Below are 19,327 nucleotides of genomic sequence, written 5' to 3'. Positions count from 1 at the left end.
TTGCCTCTACACCTTCTTTTATATGGCAGGGCTCTGCTCCAGGTATGCCTTTTGCTCTTCCCTGTAATCACTGTTGCAGTGGGAAGGTGCAGGCAGTACAGGGAGGACAGGCAGCAATTGTGCCCACAGTGAAAAAAGGCTGCTGGAAGGTGCACAGCACAGCCGGGCACAGTAGTGTGGTGCTGCTGCTGTGGGCTGGGAAAGGAAAAGTATTCACCATGTACTAAAGGGCCATGCAAACCTGTCCACATGGAGGGGTGCTGGGCCTTGCCCACCTAGGGCCAACAGCCATATCCAGTCCTCCCACCCAGCTGGCAATGGGCACAGGGACCCACTGCCTTAGTGATGAGCTCTGCTGCCCCTGTGATGGGCTCCTACGTCCCTCCCAGCCCCTTTCATAGTGCATTCACCTCTCCCAGCATCTCGGCAGCTGAGTGCTGCTGAGGCTGCACCAGGAGAGGGAAGGTCCAAAGGCACTGTCACTTTCCTGTGCTGTTTTTAAAGATGCTGTAAAATGTCACAATAACTGGAAAGGCCCTGTTTTTATTAATAGCAAGTATTTATTAGCCTCCTCAATTTACAGTATGTTTCTGAAAGCCATCGGTCCATCACATTATTCAGCACAGGGCTGAGTTGGTTTTCTTGATCAACACAATATGGAATATAGATCTGAATATTAGAAGCCAAATACAACCTTCATTTTGCATGCACATATCCCACCAACGGGAGGCCCGTAATTAATCCTGTATAGCCCTTAGACACATGCATTGGCAGACATTTGAGGAAGGTGGGAGCTTCTGTACATCACCACTGGAAGCCTACAGGGTGTCAGCTTCTCCACAGGACCACCATGGGGGCCAGAGCGACCCTGCAGTGTCTCCCCCCATCACCAGGATGGTGGCATCCACATGCCTCTGGGCTCTGACATGGAAACACCTTCACCCATTCGTGCAGCCCACACGGTGTCCATGCAGCACATGGCACATAGTGGTTTCGCAGCATTCCGCCCCTACAGCCCACCCAGGTGCCTTGGTGAGGTCTTACTGCATCTGTCTGCCTGGCCACCATCTGCTGGGCAGTGCTCCTCATGACAGGCCAGGTGAAATTACCCTGGAGCCACTACTCCCACCATCTGAGCTTTATCACCACTAAAGATGCAATAAAAGTAATAGCAGCAACAAACAAGCCTCTACCAGATGTGTAACCCTATCCAGCAAGATTAAGGAACAAGGGCCAGCATTTGGGAGTGGGAGTTTTGAGTGTGTTTTTGTGGGTATTTTTGTCAGGTTTGGGGGTTTTTTTTCTAACATAACTTCATCTTTCCTGAGGAATAACTTATTGTTTGACCCCTGCAGGAGATGAATATGAGAGGGCAGCTCCTGGAGGAGACATGATCAGGGTACACCTGATAGAAAGCAGTAAGATTTTGTTGACCTGGAAGTGGGGTTGGGTACAGCACAGACCCAAGTGGTGAACCATCCACAGCTGCTAAGGGAACTCTACAGGAGAAGAAGCAGAGAGTGAGAACACAAGCAAATGAAGTGCCCCTCTCATCAGGAGGGCTGCAGTGTGTCTGCCTCCAGTATATTGGTCTGTTTCTGGGCCACTGTGGAGAGCCATGCCCACCTGACTGCCACTTGCCAGCTTGCTGCTCAGAGTTGCCAGGAGCCCATAACCAAACTATTCCTTGAATCCAAAATGTGTGTTATCATGAAAGCAAAATTTGGGTTAGACTTCACAAGAGACTTGAACTTTGATGCACGTTAGCATCCGGAAAATGGGCTTAGAAATAAAAATACAGCATGGACAAAATGCCCTCACATTTGAAAGCAGCTTTTCAAGCCAAAAAAAAAAAAAATCAAAGCTAAGTTCCCTAACTCCCTTGCTCACCTCAGCCCACAGAATCAGCCATCAGATTGTGCTCTTCTTTGGACTGTTATAAATGCTGAACCTCAGGAACACAGACACACTGCGTACACGTCCCAGCAGCCACAGGTTAACACAGCTCACAGCTTTCCTTTACCCTCCACACTGTGCCCAAGGATGCACATTTCCCAGCCATGCTCTGCCGCTCCCCAGAGTCCTTCCCAGCGCTGCATGGTTCCTTTCTGCAGGACACAATGCCCACAGAAAGAGCCCACCACACCGTCCTGCTGGATCGGGGCACAGAGCAGTTGCTCCAGCAGTGCCACAAAGCAAGTGCATCACCAGACTCTGCCTGCACTCTGACAACATGGAGCCCAAGGGCAGCCCCTGGGGCTGTTCAGCAGACAGAGCCCTGGGTACTGGCTGAGAAGCACCACATGGGAAATGGAAACTGCAGGGCAGCAGTTGTGGAGCAGCCAGTGCCAGGAGCACCAACTGGGGATGGAGCAGAGACTTGTCAGCCCAGTGCATTGCAGCTCACAACAAAAAAGCAAGAGCAGAACCTAGCACAGAAGAGAAAAAGCCGTGGTACCCACAGTGACTTTGTCAGGACTGCCTGGCCCCTGACTCAGACTTAAGTCTCCCAGCTCAGTACCCAAGCAAGCTCTGATCGTTCTCCATTCCCACTCCACAACACAGTCCCAGGGAGCTACAGCCCATAAATCCCATCTGAGACAGCACAAAAATACACACTTATCTTCTGTTCCACAAAGCACTTGGGAACCAACCAGTGAAATCCTTGTCTGGGGGCTACACTCAGGGCAAGGCACACTGGAGATCTCTGTGAAGTGGTGGCCTGAAGCAAGGCACAGGGAGCAGTGCAGCTGGGGCTTCACTTGCACCAAATCTGCCCCAAATCTGTGGGGCTCAGCTGGAGGCTGACTGCCAACAGTGACAGGACAAAGGAGGTCACAGATCCTGCCGACCCCAAAGCACACTGGTTAGCAGCAGAAATGTGGTAACAGCAGTCGCTATCGGTCCATCACACACGGGCAGAAGCAGCGAGCAATGAGGATGGTCACCAGGACCAGGTGTGAGCCCTGAGGCAACGGAGCACCACTCCTGTGCCTGGCGACAGGCGACACTCATGGTCACTGCCCTGACTTGGCCACTAACAGCAAGGTAAAGAAAGAGCGAACAAAACCTAAAACTCCAACATTTATTATGGTTATTGCCCACCTGCTGTGGATCCACGCTGAGTTTTGCTTTATTTGTAATTCATAACATGAGGTGCGCTTTATGGGAGATGAAGACACAAATGGAGCCGGGTCCTCCGCACAGGGCCAACAGGTGGGGAGAGTCCTCTCCTCAGGGCCATAGACCCTGGGCAGCCCTCAACCTTGGTAGGCATTTTTGCTTTTTTTTTTTTTTTTTTTTTTTTTTTTTGTTCTTAGAAAAAGAAATAAACAAACAAAAACAGAACAAAAGTAGAGTTGTACTCCATTACAAAATATAAATACGACAGTCCTGAAGGCTGGAGGAGCTGGGGGGCACTGCCGTTGGTGGGACGTTGGGTGCAGCGGGTCACAGCAAGCCACAGGATGGGGATGCCTCCAGACACGTGCACTGCCAGCCGCCGGCCCCGCTTCACCTCCTCTCAAAACTTAAGTGCTCTTGAACTTCCATCCGAAAACTGCCAGGCATCCGAGGCTCCCTGGGCACCACGCCAGCCGGGGGGGTACGCCGCACCTGGAAAGCATGGGGACAGAGGAGAGGACAAGTGTGACACAGACCAGGGTGCAACTCCTGCCCCTATTGTCTTCCCTAAGCAGTGAGTAGTGAAATCCTCCCCCCCCAGTCCCACACCCTTTGCCAGGACCCTCAGGATAGCCTCTGCTCACTGCTAAGACTCTAGCCAGACCAAGCCCACCTGCCTCACCACGGATCCCCACACCTCGCTAACCTCCCCCAGCACCGGCACACATCCCTCCGTGCAGCTGTCCCCAGGCACTGCGCTGCTGGCCCAGCACCACCTGTTGAAATGCACCCAGAGCACTGCCACCACCAGCCCCACACCACTGCATGGGGCACTGCTTCTATGGAAATCAGTTTGATTGTGCTCAGGACAATCAAACTGGTGGGCAACTCACCAGACACATCCCCCCACTGTGTTGGGGTGGTTGCCCCACACCTAGAGCACATGGCTGCACCTCATGAAGGAAAACCTTCCTTTAGTTCTGTTTACTCCAAATCCAACCCGTTTTGGTATATGACTTGTGACAGTGTCAGGGGCCAAGCACACCGCAACTGGTGAGGGCCAGTAGAGCCCATCCTAGCACAGGGCAATGGGCGCCAGCAGCTCCACATTGCACTTGTGGGGCCTGGCAGTGATTCTGCCTGCTGCATCATGCTCCTGCACAGTACTGTGACATTCCCACACAGCCTCCAAAAACAGTTCTTAGTATTTTTTGGGGGAAAACATAACAACTGGAGTATGTATGAGCTGTAGCAACAGCTGGCATCTCTTTGCTTGCTGTAGAAACTCTGCGCACCGATAAGCCCTGGAACTGTATTTCATCAGACAGCCACAGCCTCAAACACCAAGCAAAATCGTGGGATTGCTTATTCCTGTATTTGTCTCCACGCTTGGAAACATAATAAATACGAAACAACTGTAGCCTGAATTCCTGATACTGTTTCAGTGCCTTCATTCTATAAATCACTCAATTTAGAGAATATTAAATGCTAATGGCAATGGGTCTGTGCCACAGAAATCCATTCCTCCTCTGCAGCTGATGGGGCCTGAGCTACGATCAGCAGCAATGCTGCTACCAAACACTGCTCTCAGGTACAGAGATGTAGGATTTCAGAGGTTCCTGGAGCACGGGCTGCGCTGTGCCTGGGCTCTGCATCACTGGGAAACACTGCAACTCTGTAACTTCAGTTTCAGCATTCAGGCTTCAGCCACAGGGCTCTGCTCCTGGAGAGCTGAGCACAAACCAAGCTCTGCCAACACAAGAGCCATTGCCATCAAGGCACACTTTCTACCCTTCCGTGTGTTAGTTGTGCATGGCATGTGGCCTCATCAAGCTTCTATGGGGCGTATGACTACTGCCCACCTGAAAGGTAGCACAGAGAAAACTGAGGCTCCCTCGGGCAGCCCCACTCTGGTCCCCCTTCCTCCTGGCTGGGGCTAAAATTGAGCTTTCCTCTTTTTTTTCCTCAGAAAGCGGTCATTTTTCTTTTCATACATAGGTGACATGCAACCTTTCCCTTCCACATCCCAGCTCCCCCTTTGGAAGGGCGAAATACAGGCAATGAATGATGCCATCACAAGGAGACGACAGAACAACTAGAAAGCTTCACAGAAACCAAACGAAAAAGAATTAATAACTAAATAAATAAACAAACAAACAAAAGAATTAAAATGAAAAGTGTCCAAATCCAAAGTTACAGTAGGAACAGCAAGAGACACAACCACAGGGGTGGGTGCTTGGCCACGAGGTGCTGCGCATGTGGCACTTGTAGAACACAGCATTAAGGAGGGTAACGTGGGCCTGGAGCCCGGATGTTAGTTAAAGGTCCCACAAACCCGCGCTCCTGTCCAAAAAGGCCCAGGGGGACCACCCTGCCTGGCCCGGAGCGGCACGAGGGTCTGGAGCCCACCAGAGAGGCTGAACCACCGCCTGCTGCTGCGGCCCAGGGCTGCGCCCGTGCCGAATGAGGACGCCGAAGCGACAGTGTGTACTTTAAGGTTTTTTTTTTATTTTTTCAGTAAAAGGACAAAATGGGTGTATGAACAGGATAATGCAGACAACTGCCAAAAAAACACAGACAGTGGTTTTTTTCCAATAGAACTTAACAAAGACCAGGAACAAATACAATAAAAAGCCAGGTTGTAATGACCTTTGGTCATCCAAATTAAAAAAAATAAAAATAAAAAAAAAAAAAAAGAAAAAAATTGGAAAAAAAAAAAAAAAGAATTAAAAAAAAATTAAAAACTATCCCTCCTCCCCCAAAAAAAGCCCCAAAGAAAAACAAAAGATCAAATTCAGTGCTTCCGTTTTGAACAGAGCACGTACGCAATAATAAATAGTGACTCCCATAGTAAAAGATAAAATTTCAAGTTACGACAAACAGCTTTCATTACAGGAATAGAAAAGGCCAATAACAAAATATTCTGCATTGCCATTTACAAAAAAGTATTGACTCAAGCGGGCTTTCTCTTTAATATGCTTTGCATATGAAATTCTTTCCAATCTAAATATAAAGCACCATTTAGTTTTTGGCAATGAAAAAAACTGCAAAACGTTTTTTTTTTTGTTTGTTTTGTTTTGTTTTTTGGTTTTTTTTTTTGTCTTTTTTTTTAGCTTTTTTTTTTAAGCTTTTTTTCTTTCTTACTTTCTTTCTTTCTTTCTTTTACTGCATATGAAGGTAAGATGCTGGAATGTAGGGTGATAGAAGGAGAGGGACATAAAGCACACTACGTAACAAACCAACGTTATCAGCTTGCAGTACTGCATACAGTATGGCAGCAGGAAAAAAAGAACAAAAAGATATGTACAACCCTCTGTGACGGCAGCAGCGTAACATTTCAACAGCTTTCCCCCAAACAGCCATCATATGGCCTCTGATCTGTACAATGTCACGCTTTTTTTTTCTTTCTTTTCTTTTTTCTTTTCTTTTTTTTCTTTTTTTTTTTTCTTTTTTTGTCTTTTTGAAACATACAAATAATTTGCACTATATTATCCTGCCAAATTAAAAAAATATACTGTGGCAGCCTGTTTTTTTTTCCACTACCAAAAAAGGTACGTCAATACCTTTTCAGAGAACAAGCAACAGTTAAAAATACAAGCTTCAATATAAATACTATAGTGCCTACACTAGATGAACATTTAATTCAAATACCATTCTAGAAATACAGAAAAAAGAGACCATAAATGTATTTTAGCATAGGAATCAACATGAGTGTGCATTTTTCCTATATTTAAGTACTATATAATCTTAAACCTTTCCCCGATGCATGTTTTGTACAACCTGAAGAGCTGTGTATATCAAAGGCATAGAATCTCCACTACCATTTTAAATGAGTAACAAGTCTGGTACACCACCAAGACAATGAACCCTAAAATACAGTTTCCCCCTAAACATAATGAAGTGTTGGTTTTTGTTTGTTTGTTTGTTTGTTTTTTCCTTTAACAAAAAAAAATCTTAACATTTATATTTTAAAAAAGTTTTGTACAAAAAAAAAATCTTCGCACTGTAGGAACGAAAGAGATCATTTCTGTTATATGAGTGTAGAGTCTGTATCCATTCACAGCGCTGCAGTGTTGCGTCCAAGGAGATAAGCTCATTACTCAAGTACACGGCTGGCAATGTTTGTTGGGCTTATTTTTTTTTTTTTTATGCTTATCAATGAGATTGTGTTCAATTTTCTTTTTTTTTCTTTTTTTTTTTTTCTTTTTTTCAGCATTCTTGCAACTTTTCCCTTTAAGTATAGACCTGTAAACTGGGAAAATTGTACAGTGCATTTAATTGTCCTATCTGAGCAGTCTTATTTTATACTCAACCTCTGTACCTTCGATTAGAGGAAAGATACAGCCATCACAGGCAGAGTCAAGTTGGTATCTGAATACCAACGGGGCAGGTGCTAGCTTAGTGAGAAGACAACAAATCCTCTTCCATGTCAACACAAAGAGCACAAAGAGCATGAAAAAAAATGAAGTACAACTTTAGGGAGCACAGACATACACTGCTACTCTTTCGTCTTTTCTCTCTCTCTTGTTTTAATTCTCTGTTACTTCTCCAGAGCGTCACATTGTAGGCAAGACTTAATATTTCATAGTTAATCACTGTCATATCAATATTAGCTTATACACCTGCTCTAGTTTATATGGCAAACAGTACCACGTTGTGCTGATAAATCACAATTATTTTTCACTCCTCTATCTGTTACACTCGGTGAAGTATTATTGCCAGTCTTCTTTATTTTTTTTTTACATGGTACATGAGGTCTTAAAGTTTATAATTCAATTGTCAGGTTGACATCCGAGTGGCTCGGGATTTATTTGTTTTTGTGCCAGAATCAATAAAAGATATTATTAAAAGTAAATATCTTCATAAAACGAATTTCCTTACTTGTGTGTTTAACCACGGTGGAGGGCTCTGCGCATTTCACATTCTATTTAACCATCAGTATGGGGGGGGTGGGGGTACAAGAGTGGGGCAGGGAGCTCCTATCTCTTTGCACGCTCCGGGAGTGAGGCAGTCTCTACACCAGCACAAAGGGTCGGGACTGGGAGTGAGATGGCGGAGGGGGGCTGCCGCCGCCAGGGCTGGGGCTGGGGCTGGGGCTGCTCCTCCTCATACATCCCCACGTCCCCACGTCCTCGCTCCTCACGCGGGCTCAGCGCCGAGATGAGCTACGAGTGCAGAGGGAGCAGAAAGGAGTCGTCAGCATCGCTCGCAAGAGATCCAAGGCACTCAGATTTTGTGTTTTAAACCAAATGAGAATAGGAATTTACCTCTCAGTTACTGGTGGCGGAGGGCTGGGCTTCAAGTAAAGGCCTGTTCCTAAGCAGTACTCTGTCCAATCAACACGTTTATTCTTTTAAGACAGAAATCTAGCTAACGTGATGCCTCTTCAGTGCTATCGGTCCTGTCCGCAGAGGGTTACCCAGAGCGCGCATTCCTTCACACGTCACAAAACAAAACTGTACATGATATGTATTACAGGATGTATGCAGCATGGTCAGTTCTGTTTGCTCTTGTTTTTGTTTTGTTTCGATTTTCACTTTTCCTCTTTTTTTTTTTTCTTTTTTTTTTCCTTTTTTTTTTTTTTCTTTCTTTTTTTTCTTCCCCAAACGGAACTGGAAACAGCGACATGTTTGCTCAGCAACTAATCAGGGACAATTTAAAAAATAGCCATAACATACCATACATGCTGTCTAATTCAAAATAAAAAAATAAAACAAAAACAAAAACATACACAACATGTAAATTATTGCACAAGAGAAAGGCTCAAAGTTTGCGTAAAATGCAATAGTATTGCCCCGATACAGATCATGCATTCAAACGGTGAGAACAAAAAGAAAATAAACAGGTGTGCTGGTGACAAGCACTTTCCAAATTTCCTTAGCTTCCATTAGTTTAATCACAAGGGACTAAAAAACCTCTACAGGGAGCCGGGGCGGGGACGGGGAGTATTAATATACCTCTATTCAGTTTTTATCTCATTATTCAAGACTCGATCACTGTGCCATTTTTTCATGTGTTTCTCCAGGGTACTGTACACGCTAAAAGGCATCTTACAAATCTCGCATTTGTAAACGTCCTTTCCCACCTGACCATGTGTTTTCATGTGCCGGGTGAGCTTGCTACTCTGGGCGCAGGCGTAGTTGCAAAGCTCACACTTATAGGGCCGCTCGCCCGTGTGGCTCCGTCTGTGGACAGTGAGATTACTACAGTTCTTGAAGACTTTCCCACAGTACTCACAAGTGTCGCTGCGTCTGCCCTCTTTTGAGCTGGGCCTGCCAGGGCCCGGGCCACTAATATGCGGGGTGCTCCCTCCACTTCCCGTGCCGCTTCGGCCCGAGATGCCACCATCCAGCTCTCCCGGCGGCGTGGAGAAGCGCAGGCTGCCATTCTCTGACGAGTGCTCAGAGGAGGAGGCGAAGGGCGATTGTCGGGAGTCGCCGAAGCTGAGGAAGGGGTCCTTCAGCTGCCGCGAGGCAGCATAACCAGCCAGCCACTGCGAGTAAACATTTTCGGTGTTGGGCATGGCGGCGGTGGGTAGATCGAACTCCTTCTCCAGCTTGATGCGTTTGGAGAAGGGGCTCAGGGAGCTGGGACTACCTAGCAGCAGCTTTTTGGACAGGCCGCCTGAGGCAGACTCCCCAGGGGAGCAGCCCCGGCCGTTGACCGCCCCGTCGTCAATGCGGTCGGACTCACCAGCCACCGAGTCTTCATCGCAAGTGTCCCTGTGTACCTCGGCCTCGGAGAGGTGGCCCCGTTTGTGCTTCTCCCCCAGCACCTGGTGGAAGGCCTCGCTGAAATGCTGCATGGAGCTGAGAACCATACCTTGCATGACATCTGGCATCGACCGGCTCTCCTCTCCAGCCCGTGAGTTGTTCTCGTGGTGATGGGCCGCCTCCAGGTTCATCCCAAAGCCATAATCTGGCCTCTCATTCTCGGTCAAGTCCTCCTCTTCTTCCTCCTCCTCTTCTTCCTCCTCCTCCTCCTCTTCCTCTTCCTCCTCATCTCCATTCTCGGGGATCATGTTGGGGTCATTCTCACTCTTGAACTTGGCCACCACTGACTTGAGGGCACTGCTGGCACTGCCAACCAGGTCGCTAGTGCCTGGCTCAGGGGAGCTGGCAGTGGAGAGCCCATCATCTGACTTCACTGTCATGGGTGATGACTTGTGCATGTGTGTCTTCATGTGGCGCTTCAGCTTGCTGGCCTGAGTGCAGGCATGGTCACACAGGTTGCACTTGTAGGGCTTCTCCCCAGTGTGGCTCCTGCGGTGGACCACCAAGTTGCTCTGGAACTTGAATGTCTTCCCACAGAACTCGCAGGACTTGGACTTCAGTGGTGGCTGGGAGGGAGGAGGAGCGGACTGCAGAGGAGGAAGAGGCGGTGTGGCCAGGAACGGGGGTTTGCTGCCAGGCTGGAAGGGCTGCAGCAGCCTTTGCATAGGGCTGGGACGGCTCGGGGACAGGGGCGGGCTGGAGGTGTTGCCGGCCAGCTCCCGCAGCCGCCGGGAGAAATCCATAGCAGGGGGCTCCATCGCCATGGGGTTCAGTCGCAGCACCCTGTCAAAGGCACTAGGGTGATGGGTGGCCAGAGCCATTTCTTCGGCACCCAGGCGCTCTATGCGATGTGGATCCAAATGGTGCCTCGGGGGTGGGCTAAAGAGGGGCGGCGTGGGTGGGAATCGCCCTTCTCCCAGCCCTGACGTCTCTCTCGAGACCGAGCCGGGTATTCTGAGCAGGTTAAAAGGGTTATTGTCTGCAATGTGAATCCCATGGAGAGGTGGCTGGGAAGGGCACTCTGCACCTAGTCCTGATGGGATACCAACCCGTGGTGTCAGGGGGCTGCCATGCTCGCTTTCTAAGTAGATCCGTAAGCCATGCGTGTTCTGTGCATGCTGCAAGAGGAACCAGGCGCTGTTGAAAGGCTGTTTACAAGTCGTGCACGTGTAGCTGCTGGGCTCTTCTTTACCTGCAAAACAACATAACAGCAGCGTAAATGTTTAATCGCCTCCACGCCTGAGCTGTCCTACTACACAAGGCCACAGCCAAGTGGGGAGAGGGGAGCATTCGGGGCTGGGGGAAGCTCCTCTCCTTTTCCCAGCTCACAATTGAACTCTGTGGAATAGGGCCTGGGCAAGGGAGCAGGACACAGAAAGCTGCAGACAAGAAGGAGGTAGGCTGGAGCACTGCAGAGAGGCCAGGGCTAGTGAACGACATGGTAGCAGGGAGCGAGCACATCACTTGGCTACACGGTCATTTATTTTGGGAGATAACATGGGCATTACAAAGGAGCAACAAACTAATAAATAACTAAACAAAAAGCAAGTTAATAATGCCAGAAGAAAGCATCCCCCAATGATATATTGCAAAGTGAGGGAAATTAATAACTTTTTGAGGGCACAAGGGAAGAGCAGTGGGAGATAGGGTGACAATGAGCACGTTTCTATCAGTCCTGGCAAGTCTGTGCATAAGCAACTTCCATCTCTGTAGTCAATTGTTGCTCAATGCTGGTAAAATGCAACTAGAGCTAAGATGAGTACAAAAAGTAGTTTCCAGTCCTTCCTAGCTTCTCTATAATAGAGTTGCTATTTCAGTGATTTAAAAAAAAATTTAAAAAAATTAAAAAAAAACCACACTTGCCAAGTACAAATAACAAAAATACCCCCAGGGTCTTCCCAAGCAAGCCTGTGCCCAGGGGACTCCCAGCTCCAGCCAAACCACTGCAGGTAAATCTCAGCATGAGACAACGTGAGAGTTACCCAAATAAGATTTCACATAATTGCCTAGTATGAAGAAATGGGAATTAAAGGATAGAGGAAAAAAATAAGAATAAAAAACAGATATGGAAAGAAAACATAATTTTATCTGCAACCGTCTTGTTTTCCATCTCAGCTAAGGCGAACAGCTTCATCTGGGTGCCACACAATGAGCTGAATGGTGAGATGGGAATACGGCAGGCAGGCAGCCTGCAGCACCGGCAGCAGAGAAACGCTGCAGCCACCTGCTTTCTTCCATCATTACACATTTGGCCTGACAATCTGAATTGGGTGAGTCAAACACACCTCGGCCATCTCCAGCAGGCGTTTAACACTTTAAGCCACTTTAAAAGCTCTTGGAATAATATTTGACATCTCGTCCTTCAACCACAGCCAGCGCTCAAATACAATGCATCACAGTGCTTGCTATGCACCAGGCATGCGTGTGCAGATAAATACTTAAATCTGTTGAAATTAGAGCAAAATTCAATTGGGCTTTCACATTCACTCTGCTCATTTGTGAGATCAGGAAAAGAAAAAAGGAAGAAAAAAAAATTAAACATGAAAATTTCATCTTGCATTGCTGGAACAAAGTGGAAGTTTTTACCAATGCACTACAAGTCGCACATTATGGCCATGGTGTACTGACAAAGTAAGGCTACCTTGTTTCTCTATTTTATGTATTAGCACAGAGAAAATAGCATTTTATCTTATAATGAGGATACAACATAGAGTAGTGCTCGCTATCGCATTTTAGTATTCCCATCAACTAGATATTCCAGATCATAAGGGCAGCTAGTGTAATCATAATGTCAATGAGAAGGGCTGTTACGTCTGAGACTAAAGATTACATGGAAAAAGCTGCTTTGAAACTAGTAATTATTACCAGTCCACTAATAGCAAATGATGCATTACAGTTTCACCATATAATCTGTATTTCACTCAGCTCCCGCCAGTACAGCCTTATTATATTACAGTGCTCACAAATTCTAAATTCCTAAACTACAGTCATCAATAAATGTGTTACTTGCCATAATTTGCAAAATTACTTTGTTCAAAACATCTTCGACCGTTATAAAGACTAGGATTGATTTCCTGCATGGTAAAATTAGGGCTACATTGATTTAGCGGAGTGTAAAATGTAATATTATTCTTCATTTGCTTTCCTGAAAAACAAGCTTTTAATTTCCCGTCCATCTTTGGTAATCAAGTCAATAATTTAAATTTAAAATAATGTTTATGTACAAAACACCTCCCTCATCTCAAACAACCCACCATTTTCGAAAGGGTGTCATAAAACTAGGCAATGAAAGAAAGCAGTGAAACAGTTAAAATCCACCTGTGGTTTGCTTCCACCTCCCACTCCAAAGAGACACAATTTCTAATTCGATTATTAGTGCTTGATTAATTACAGGGGCTATGGACTGACAATTGCTCGCTTGTTACCCACACGCAGAGACATGAGCAATTCAGAAGGTTTGGAGTAGACTCACTATTCCACCCCATCATGGCTGGTTGTGATCATGTAGCAGCCCAGGCTGGAAGGGATCCAGTGGATGCTTCATTTCATAGCTTGCCTCACCTCCCATCAGGGCAAGGTTATAATGACACTTTGGCCAAAACAGCACTGCAATGCCACCAGGGCTTTCCAGCAATTTCCAAGAGACTTACAGGAGTGTCCCAAACCTGGATGTGAAGCAGGAGGGCACCACCCCAGCCCTTCTCTCCTGTTGCTTGCTTGTTGGTTATCCACTGGAAAGCACCTTGGTATACACAATGCCCCCCACATGCCAAGGAAGCATACAGAAAACATGGCACATCAAGTTTTCCAAAAGAAAAAGCTTGAGCTCCTCCCAGTCCCTCCCCAAAACTTGGGGTTTTTGTCACAGCTTTTTACTTATCGAGTGGGCAGGTGCTGGCACAGGCTGCCCGGAAGAGAAGCGGATGTCCCATCCCAGCAGGTGCTCAATGCAAACAGCAGTTGGGTCTGGGGGGGCTTTAATGTTGCTTCAAACTGAATGTATCCTAGGATTCTATCCTAATTTTCTGTAGCTCCATGCAAGTGCAGGCATCCACAAACACATGGGCTTACCCCCCATGATGCCCCCATGCAAAACTTCATCCTGAGGCCACACATCTCCATCATCCTGCCCATGCAATCAGCACTGCACAGCAATTATTCTTCCATCTCATTCAGAACCATGTCTAATGCCTTGTAAAGTCTATTTCACCTGCATTTATCAACCAAGCTTGTCATCCTGAAGAATGAAATCAGGTTTATTTGACAAGATCTGTATTCCATAAATTTGAGTGGCATGTATTATATTTTAGTCTTAATTCCTTATCTATCTTGTGCCAGCTCTTATTTTGCCCTGAGCAGATAAGCAAAGCATTACTAGTGGTCTCCCAGTTACCCAGTCACCTATGGACAATATTTTCCCAGTCTGTAAACTTTATAAGGAACAAGCATCACTTGCCAACATTTAGAGATTCTTGGGTGCAAGCTGTCAGGGCTTTTTCATTTAAAAACATTTATCTCCACTGGACCTCATATAAAATCCTCCTCAGCTACTAACAGCATAGAAAAAATATCACCATAAACCTATGATACACAAATTCAACACTGCGTCTTTCCAGCCCTTCAGCAGAAATATCCATCAAATACCACTGACTTGATGCTCCCTTCACCTAAACCCAGCTGCGAGCCCTCCAAGAGCACCAGTATTTCCAGCATTCTTTTTGGCCAAGGCTGCCTTCTCCTTCCTGGTCAGATCAGAATAAAAGCAGTTTCTAGTTACTGTTTACACTTCTCTGTATACATTTCTCTTCCCAGATAATCTTACTGACAGTTTCCCTCACCTTTGGGGAATCGGCCTCAGCACAGAAGCATGGTGCACCCCACACCCTCTTTGCTTTTTGTGGTGGCATCAGTGCCAAGGATCTGGCTCGCAGGCTTGCACAAAACCCCCAGAACCACAGGAGGTGATGTCTTGATGTCATGCACAAATCCTGCACCAATACACTCAATCCCTCTTTTTCTCAACCCTATGAAGACTGTACTGGGACACCCTGTGGCAAACACAAATGCATGACCACTAAGAGCCAGGCAGAAACTCAGTGGGTCTCGCCAATAACTGCTCACCCATGACCACAGATTTATTCCTGTTGAGAGCCCCAGTCCACAAACAATGAGTGATACCACACCATATATCTAAGGAGCACCATGCAGCACCTAAAATGTCTCTTGGAACAGATCCTACCTTCCACGGCCCCAACAGAAGTGAATTAAGTTGGAACACGTGAGCAACAGATTTAGATTCCGATCTGAAAAACCGTTAACAAATGACTGGAATGGATACTGGCATTTGAGTGTCTTTCAGGGCAGTTGGCACAATTACTTAATAAAACAGGAAGATATGCCTGCTCTCAGCTTTCAGAGGTTTTACTAAATTACAAAAATAACAAGAGCTGATCATTCCTCACCGCGCTCACAGAATAACCCAGCAAGCTCCCGACACCTGGGCACAACACAAGGCTGCGGCCGTGCCTGTAGCACCAGCAGCTATGCCAGACATGGGCTGGGGAAGAGACCAGCTGGGAGGAGAAGCTGTCAGCTAGATGCCACTGCTGGGAGTGAAACACATTCTGGTGCAAGGCGCCCAAGTCCAACCATTGCCAAGTGAGTAATGGAATAATCTGCATCTGCGTGCCAATGTGTTTTGGAAGAGCTTCCTCCATTTCTCAAAAGTCAGGGTTGGATCCAGAAAAGCTGCTCTCCGGACTCGCAGGCACTTTGGAGAAGAGGAGTGGCAAAACAGCTACACGGCATCACACCATGGGGTGACCACCTGGCTCTGCTGACCCTCTATTTCCCTGTGCTTGCTTCATGCAACACCCAGGGGTTCCGCCACGTTGCTGGTCCCATGGTTGACTCAAGCACATACCTGAGACCTTTTGCCACCAGGCACAGACCAGAGCACCTGCAGCAAGCACCTCCCTCACCTCTGCCTGCCATGAAAGACAACCTGAGTCAAACCCAGACACTTCTTCATCCTGCTTTAATGTCAACTAACTGCTTGTTGAGTTGTTATGCTATTTAGGGGGGTGGGGGGGGGAAGAGAAAGAGGAGTTAATTGTTACCACTTGTACTTGATTCAGTTCTCCTCCATCTGGCCTGTCAAATCTCTCTCTTTTTTTTTTTTTTTGGTTTTTTTTTTTCATTTTTGGAAATCTGTACTGTTGAAATTCCTTCAACCGAAAGCGAGCGACACAGAGCCGTTGGGACACAGGAAGCTCAGCAGGGACAGGAGATAAGTGGGTCCACTCCTGGCTGCGGTAGCCACTTCTCCCTTCAGCATGACACATGGGCTGCCTCGTGACTCACCTTTTCCTAGCAGTCGGCACCATCAGCACAAGTGGGAAACAGACTGACCAAACAGGCCTTTCCTTATTACCCTCATCCTTCCTCACAGCCCTCCAGGTTACAGAAGGCGTGATATTAATGGTCTATATTAATGAGTTATAAGCAGCTGCTAGTGCTGTGCTTATCAGTAGTGCTGATGTTTTTCCAGTGATTAATAATAATGATTAATAATGATGATGACTATGGCTGCTTTTATATACTACAGAGAACTTTCTGAACTTTTCTGTTTATCGCTCTCAGTATTCTCTGTGAATTTTACCATCATGATTTTCAATAAGTGCTGGGGCTGGTTCACTCCTTTAGCACAGTGGTTTTAGCCCAAAGCAAGTCTCCTAAAGTGGAAATTCACTTCTCAGTCTTAACTGAGACTTGATGATCCTGATTAACGATCCTGATTAATTAACTTGAATAGAAAAAGAAAGTGTTCCCCCAAAGTCTCCAGAAAGCAACACAGTGTGGTTTATAAATGGAGAAGCACTGCTACTGTTGTGTGTTTAAAAAATACAGTTCTGCAAAGGAAGCTTGTGTTGTCTGAACAGGACAGATCCTGGAACCAACATTAAAAATCTAAAACACGGTTTGCTTTGTGGGATCCTCAGTGAGCCCACTTGCTCCACAACTGCCTTTCTGCTGTGACTTACCTATCAGTTCGTGACAAACACTACGCAGTCATTTACTGAAAAGAATTCATACAACTATTTTTTCATTCCCAAAAAGATTTTTTTTTAAAATATAAATTCAGCTTCCTGAACTAATTGTAATAAGATTGGCAAAACGTTTTTCACAAAGTCTCAACAACACCGTTGGTGCACGGACTATATACTTTTGAAGAAGAACCATGCCAAAACACTATGCCATACTCCTAATGCCATTACCCGAACTTCAAAAAGCAACAGCGCAATAAAACCAAAGGTAGAGCCATCATCTCTTCACCATTCAAATAGGTACTATTAAGGGCAGAGTCTCCAGTAATTCATTTCTTTCTCCAAAAGCTCTGTTTTCAGCAGGCAGCATCTCCAGCTGTTGCTCTTGAAAGCCTCCTACCAGCATCACCACTGGGACAGTCAGAGGAAGCCAGATCCATCTACCACAAAAGCCTAAAGCCTGTCAGATGGAAGGGTAAGTTAATTGGGCTTGGGGCTGGGAAGGGATGGAGCAGAGACCTTGCTTGGAACCCTGGTCCACACAGGCATCAAAGCCCAGCCTGGCTCTGGGCAAACAAACCATTCTAGTGGCCCACAAATTACACATTTACCCAATGGCTGCTGGGTACAATCAAGTTAAATAGCCCACTTTTAAAATAAAAGGTAATTATATTGCTACAGAGGCATTCCAAATAATTTTATTCACTGATACACATCATACGTGATGAATTATTTCCTTTTCTAATTTCTGTTGGCTCCCTTTTCCTCTTCTTGTTTTCTTCCCTTCCGACAGCCATATGACTAAGTCTGAATAAAAGGCAGAGAACACTTCAAAAAGTTTCTTTCCAAGAAATGAACACCGAGAAGGCTGTGCCGAGCTGCAGGACCCCTGCCAGAGCAGGGCAAGAGAAGAGAGGGTGACAGAGGCTGTGAGGAAGGAGGGACGCAGCTTCCCACCGCTGCCAGTGAGGCACTGTACCACTACCACACCTCCTCCTCACCTCTTCTTTGGCCGTCTTTCTGCAGCTCTTTTTGGCATGCTTATTTTATTCTTTCTCTGCCAGCAGAAGGGTGGAGGGATAGCTGCAGGGCTGTGCATCTCCATGAGCAGCCACACTGCATGGGGACGAGCACAGGTAGAGGCACTGCTCTGCAACAACAAATCTGTCTGCTCTCAGTGAGTATGAGATGCTCCATCAGAGTGACATGGCCCCGTTCACCTACTTGGCACACTGGGATTGCTGCTCAGAACAGGCCCGTAGTTCAGGCTTAGTAAAAGGGATGTGAAGACCCAGCATCATTCCCCTTGAGCGCCCTGTACCATCTTTTCCTTCCTAAAAAGGAACTCCCTCTGGCCTCCTCACCTAGCCTTCCCCTCTGGCTCACTTTCCTCTCACTCTCAAAGCAATGGTGTTTAGCCAGCAGCAAACCATCCAGACTAAGTGAGTCAGGGAAATGCAGGTCCCCAAAACAAGCTCTGTGGCTGCAAATCACTGGCTTGGAAGGCAAAGGTTTATTCTGTCCCTCGCTAAGTTCAATGTCACCACAGAGCTGCAAGCACAGCAAGTGTTGAGTTGGATACTATAGCACTTTGCTCCATCACTTGCACAAGCATCTACTAGTAGAATTAATAAAAACTTTCTCTGCTTTGCAAATAGGACCAAAAGGTGTCGTAAAGTTGTCCAGTCTCCACCAGTTTGTTCCATCTCCTCTCCAAAGATAAGATATCCTTGAAGCTGGAAATGATATAACACTGAGAATATCTAGAGTTGGAGGATGTGAGACTTGCAAGGATTGCTACAGCTTTATTGCGCTCCCAGGGCAGGGAGAGTATTTACTATACATACATCATGTCAAGGAATGCAAAAAGGGCATATGAAAATTCAGGGATTCAAGCTCAGGAGTTTAAATTCATGGAAAGGAAGATAAAGAGTGTTACTTCTTATTTATAGATTTGCAGATGAAATCCAACAAAAAGATCCCTCCCCCAAAAACCCTCCTTTATGTCAGCACGGCTGATTCAATTTCCCAGCTCACAAGGTCTCCTCTGCCCGAGTACTGCCCAACCCCAATAACACATACTCTCCCAAGGTTAAGATCTGTTTCCTTACAATAATGCAGAAAGCTGTTGTTTCAGTAGCGGCTGCGGGAGCCAGCTTTGAAGGACAGGTTAGTACCACACTACATTTAACTGGATTCAGTTCATCTGATTATACAGCGCCTCGCTTTCTGGAATATGTAATCATCTCTTTCTGATGACATTTTAAATATCCAACTAGACAAATAATTGTGGCAATAATTGATAGCTGAGTCAAGCTGGAAGATTATTGATTGGCACAGTACCCACTGAAACAAATGTTCATCTTTCAAACATTACAGTGAGGA

At 46.3% G+C, this 19,327-nt stretch overlaps 1 protein-coding gene across 13 annotated transcripts in view; it reads right to left on the bottom strand.

Annotated features, from left to right (window-relative positions):
- Positions 1 to 540: 540 nt before the first annotated feature.
- BCL11A (BCL11 transcription factor A) overlaps positions 541 to 19,327 on the bottom strand; it is a 61,448-nt gene continuing 42,661 nt past the window's right edge. For 4 of the 13 annotated variants that reach the window (XM_015856768.3, XM_032443479.2, XM_015856771.3 and 1 more), the window contains exon 3: positions 5,610 to 11,088. In XM_015856768.3, coding sequence (XP_015712254.2) covers positions 9,083 to 11,088 — 2,006 coding nt within the window. In that variant the 3' untranslated portion in view covers positions 5,610 to 9,082. Of the gene's footprint in view, positions 3,616 to 5,609; positions 11,089 to 19,327 lie in introns of those variants that run through there. The other 9 variants (XR_014944397.1, XR_014944396.1, XM_085542628.1 and 6 more) reach the window with 6 other exon arrangements.

This window comes from Coturnix japonica, chromosome 3 (assembly GCF_054131305.1).
Source record: "Coturnix japonica strain WE chromosome 3, WE-NBRP24, whole genome shotgun sequence".
Taxonomy (NCBI): Eukaryota; Metazoa; Chordata; class Aves; order Galliformes; family Phasianidae; genus Coturnix; species Coturnix japonica.
Note: the sequence above shows the minus strand (reverse complement) of the source record. Positions and strands in the feature narration are given on the sequence as shown.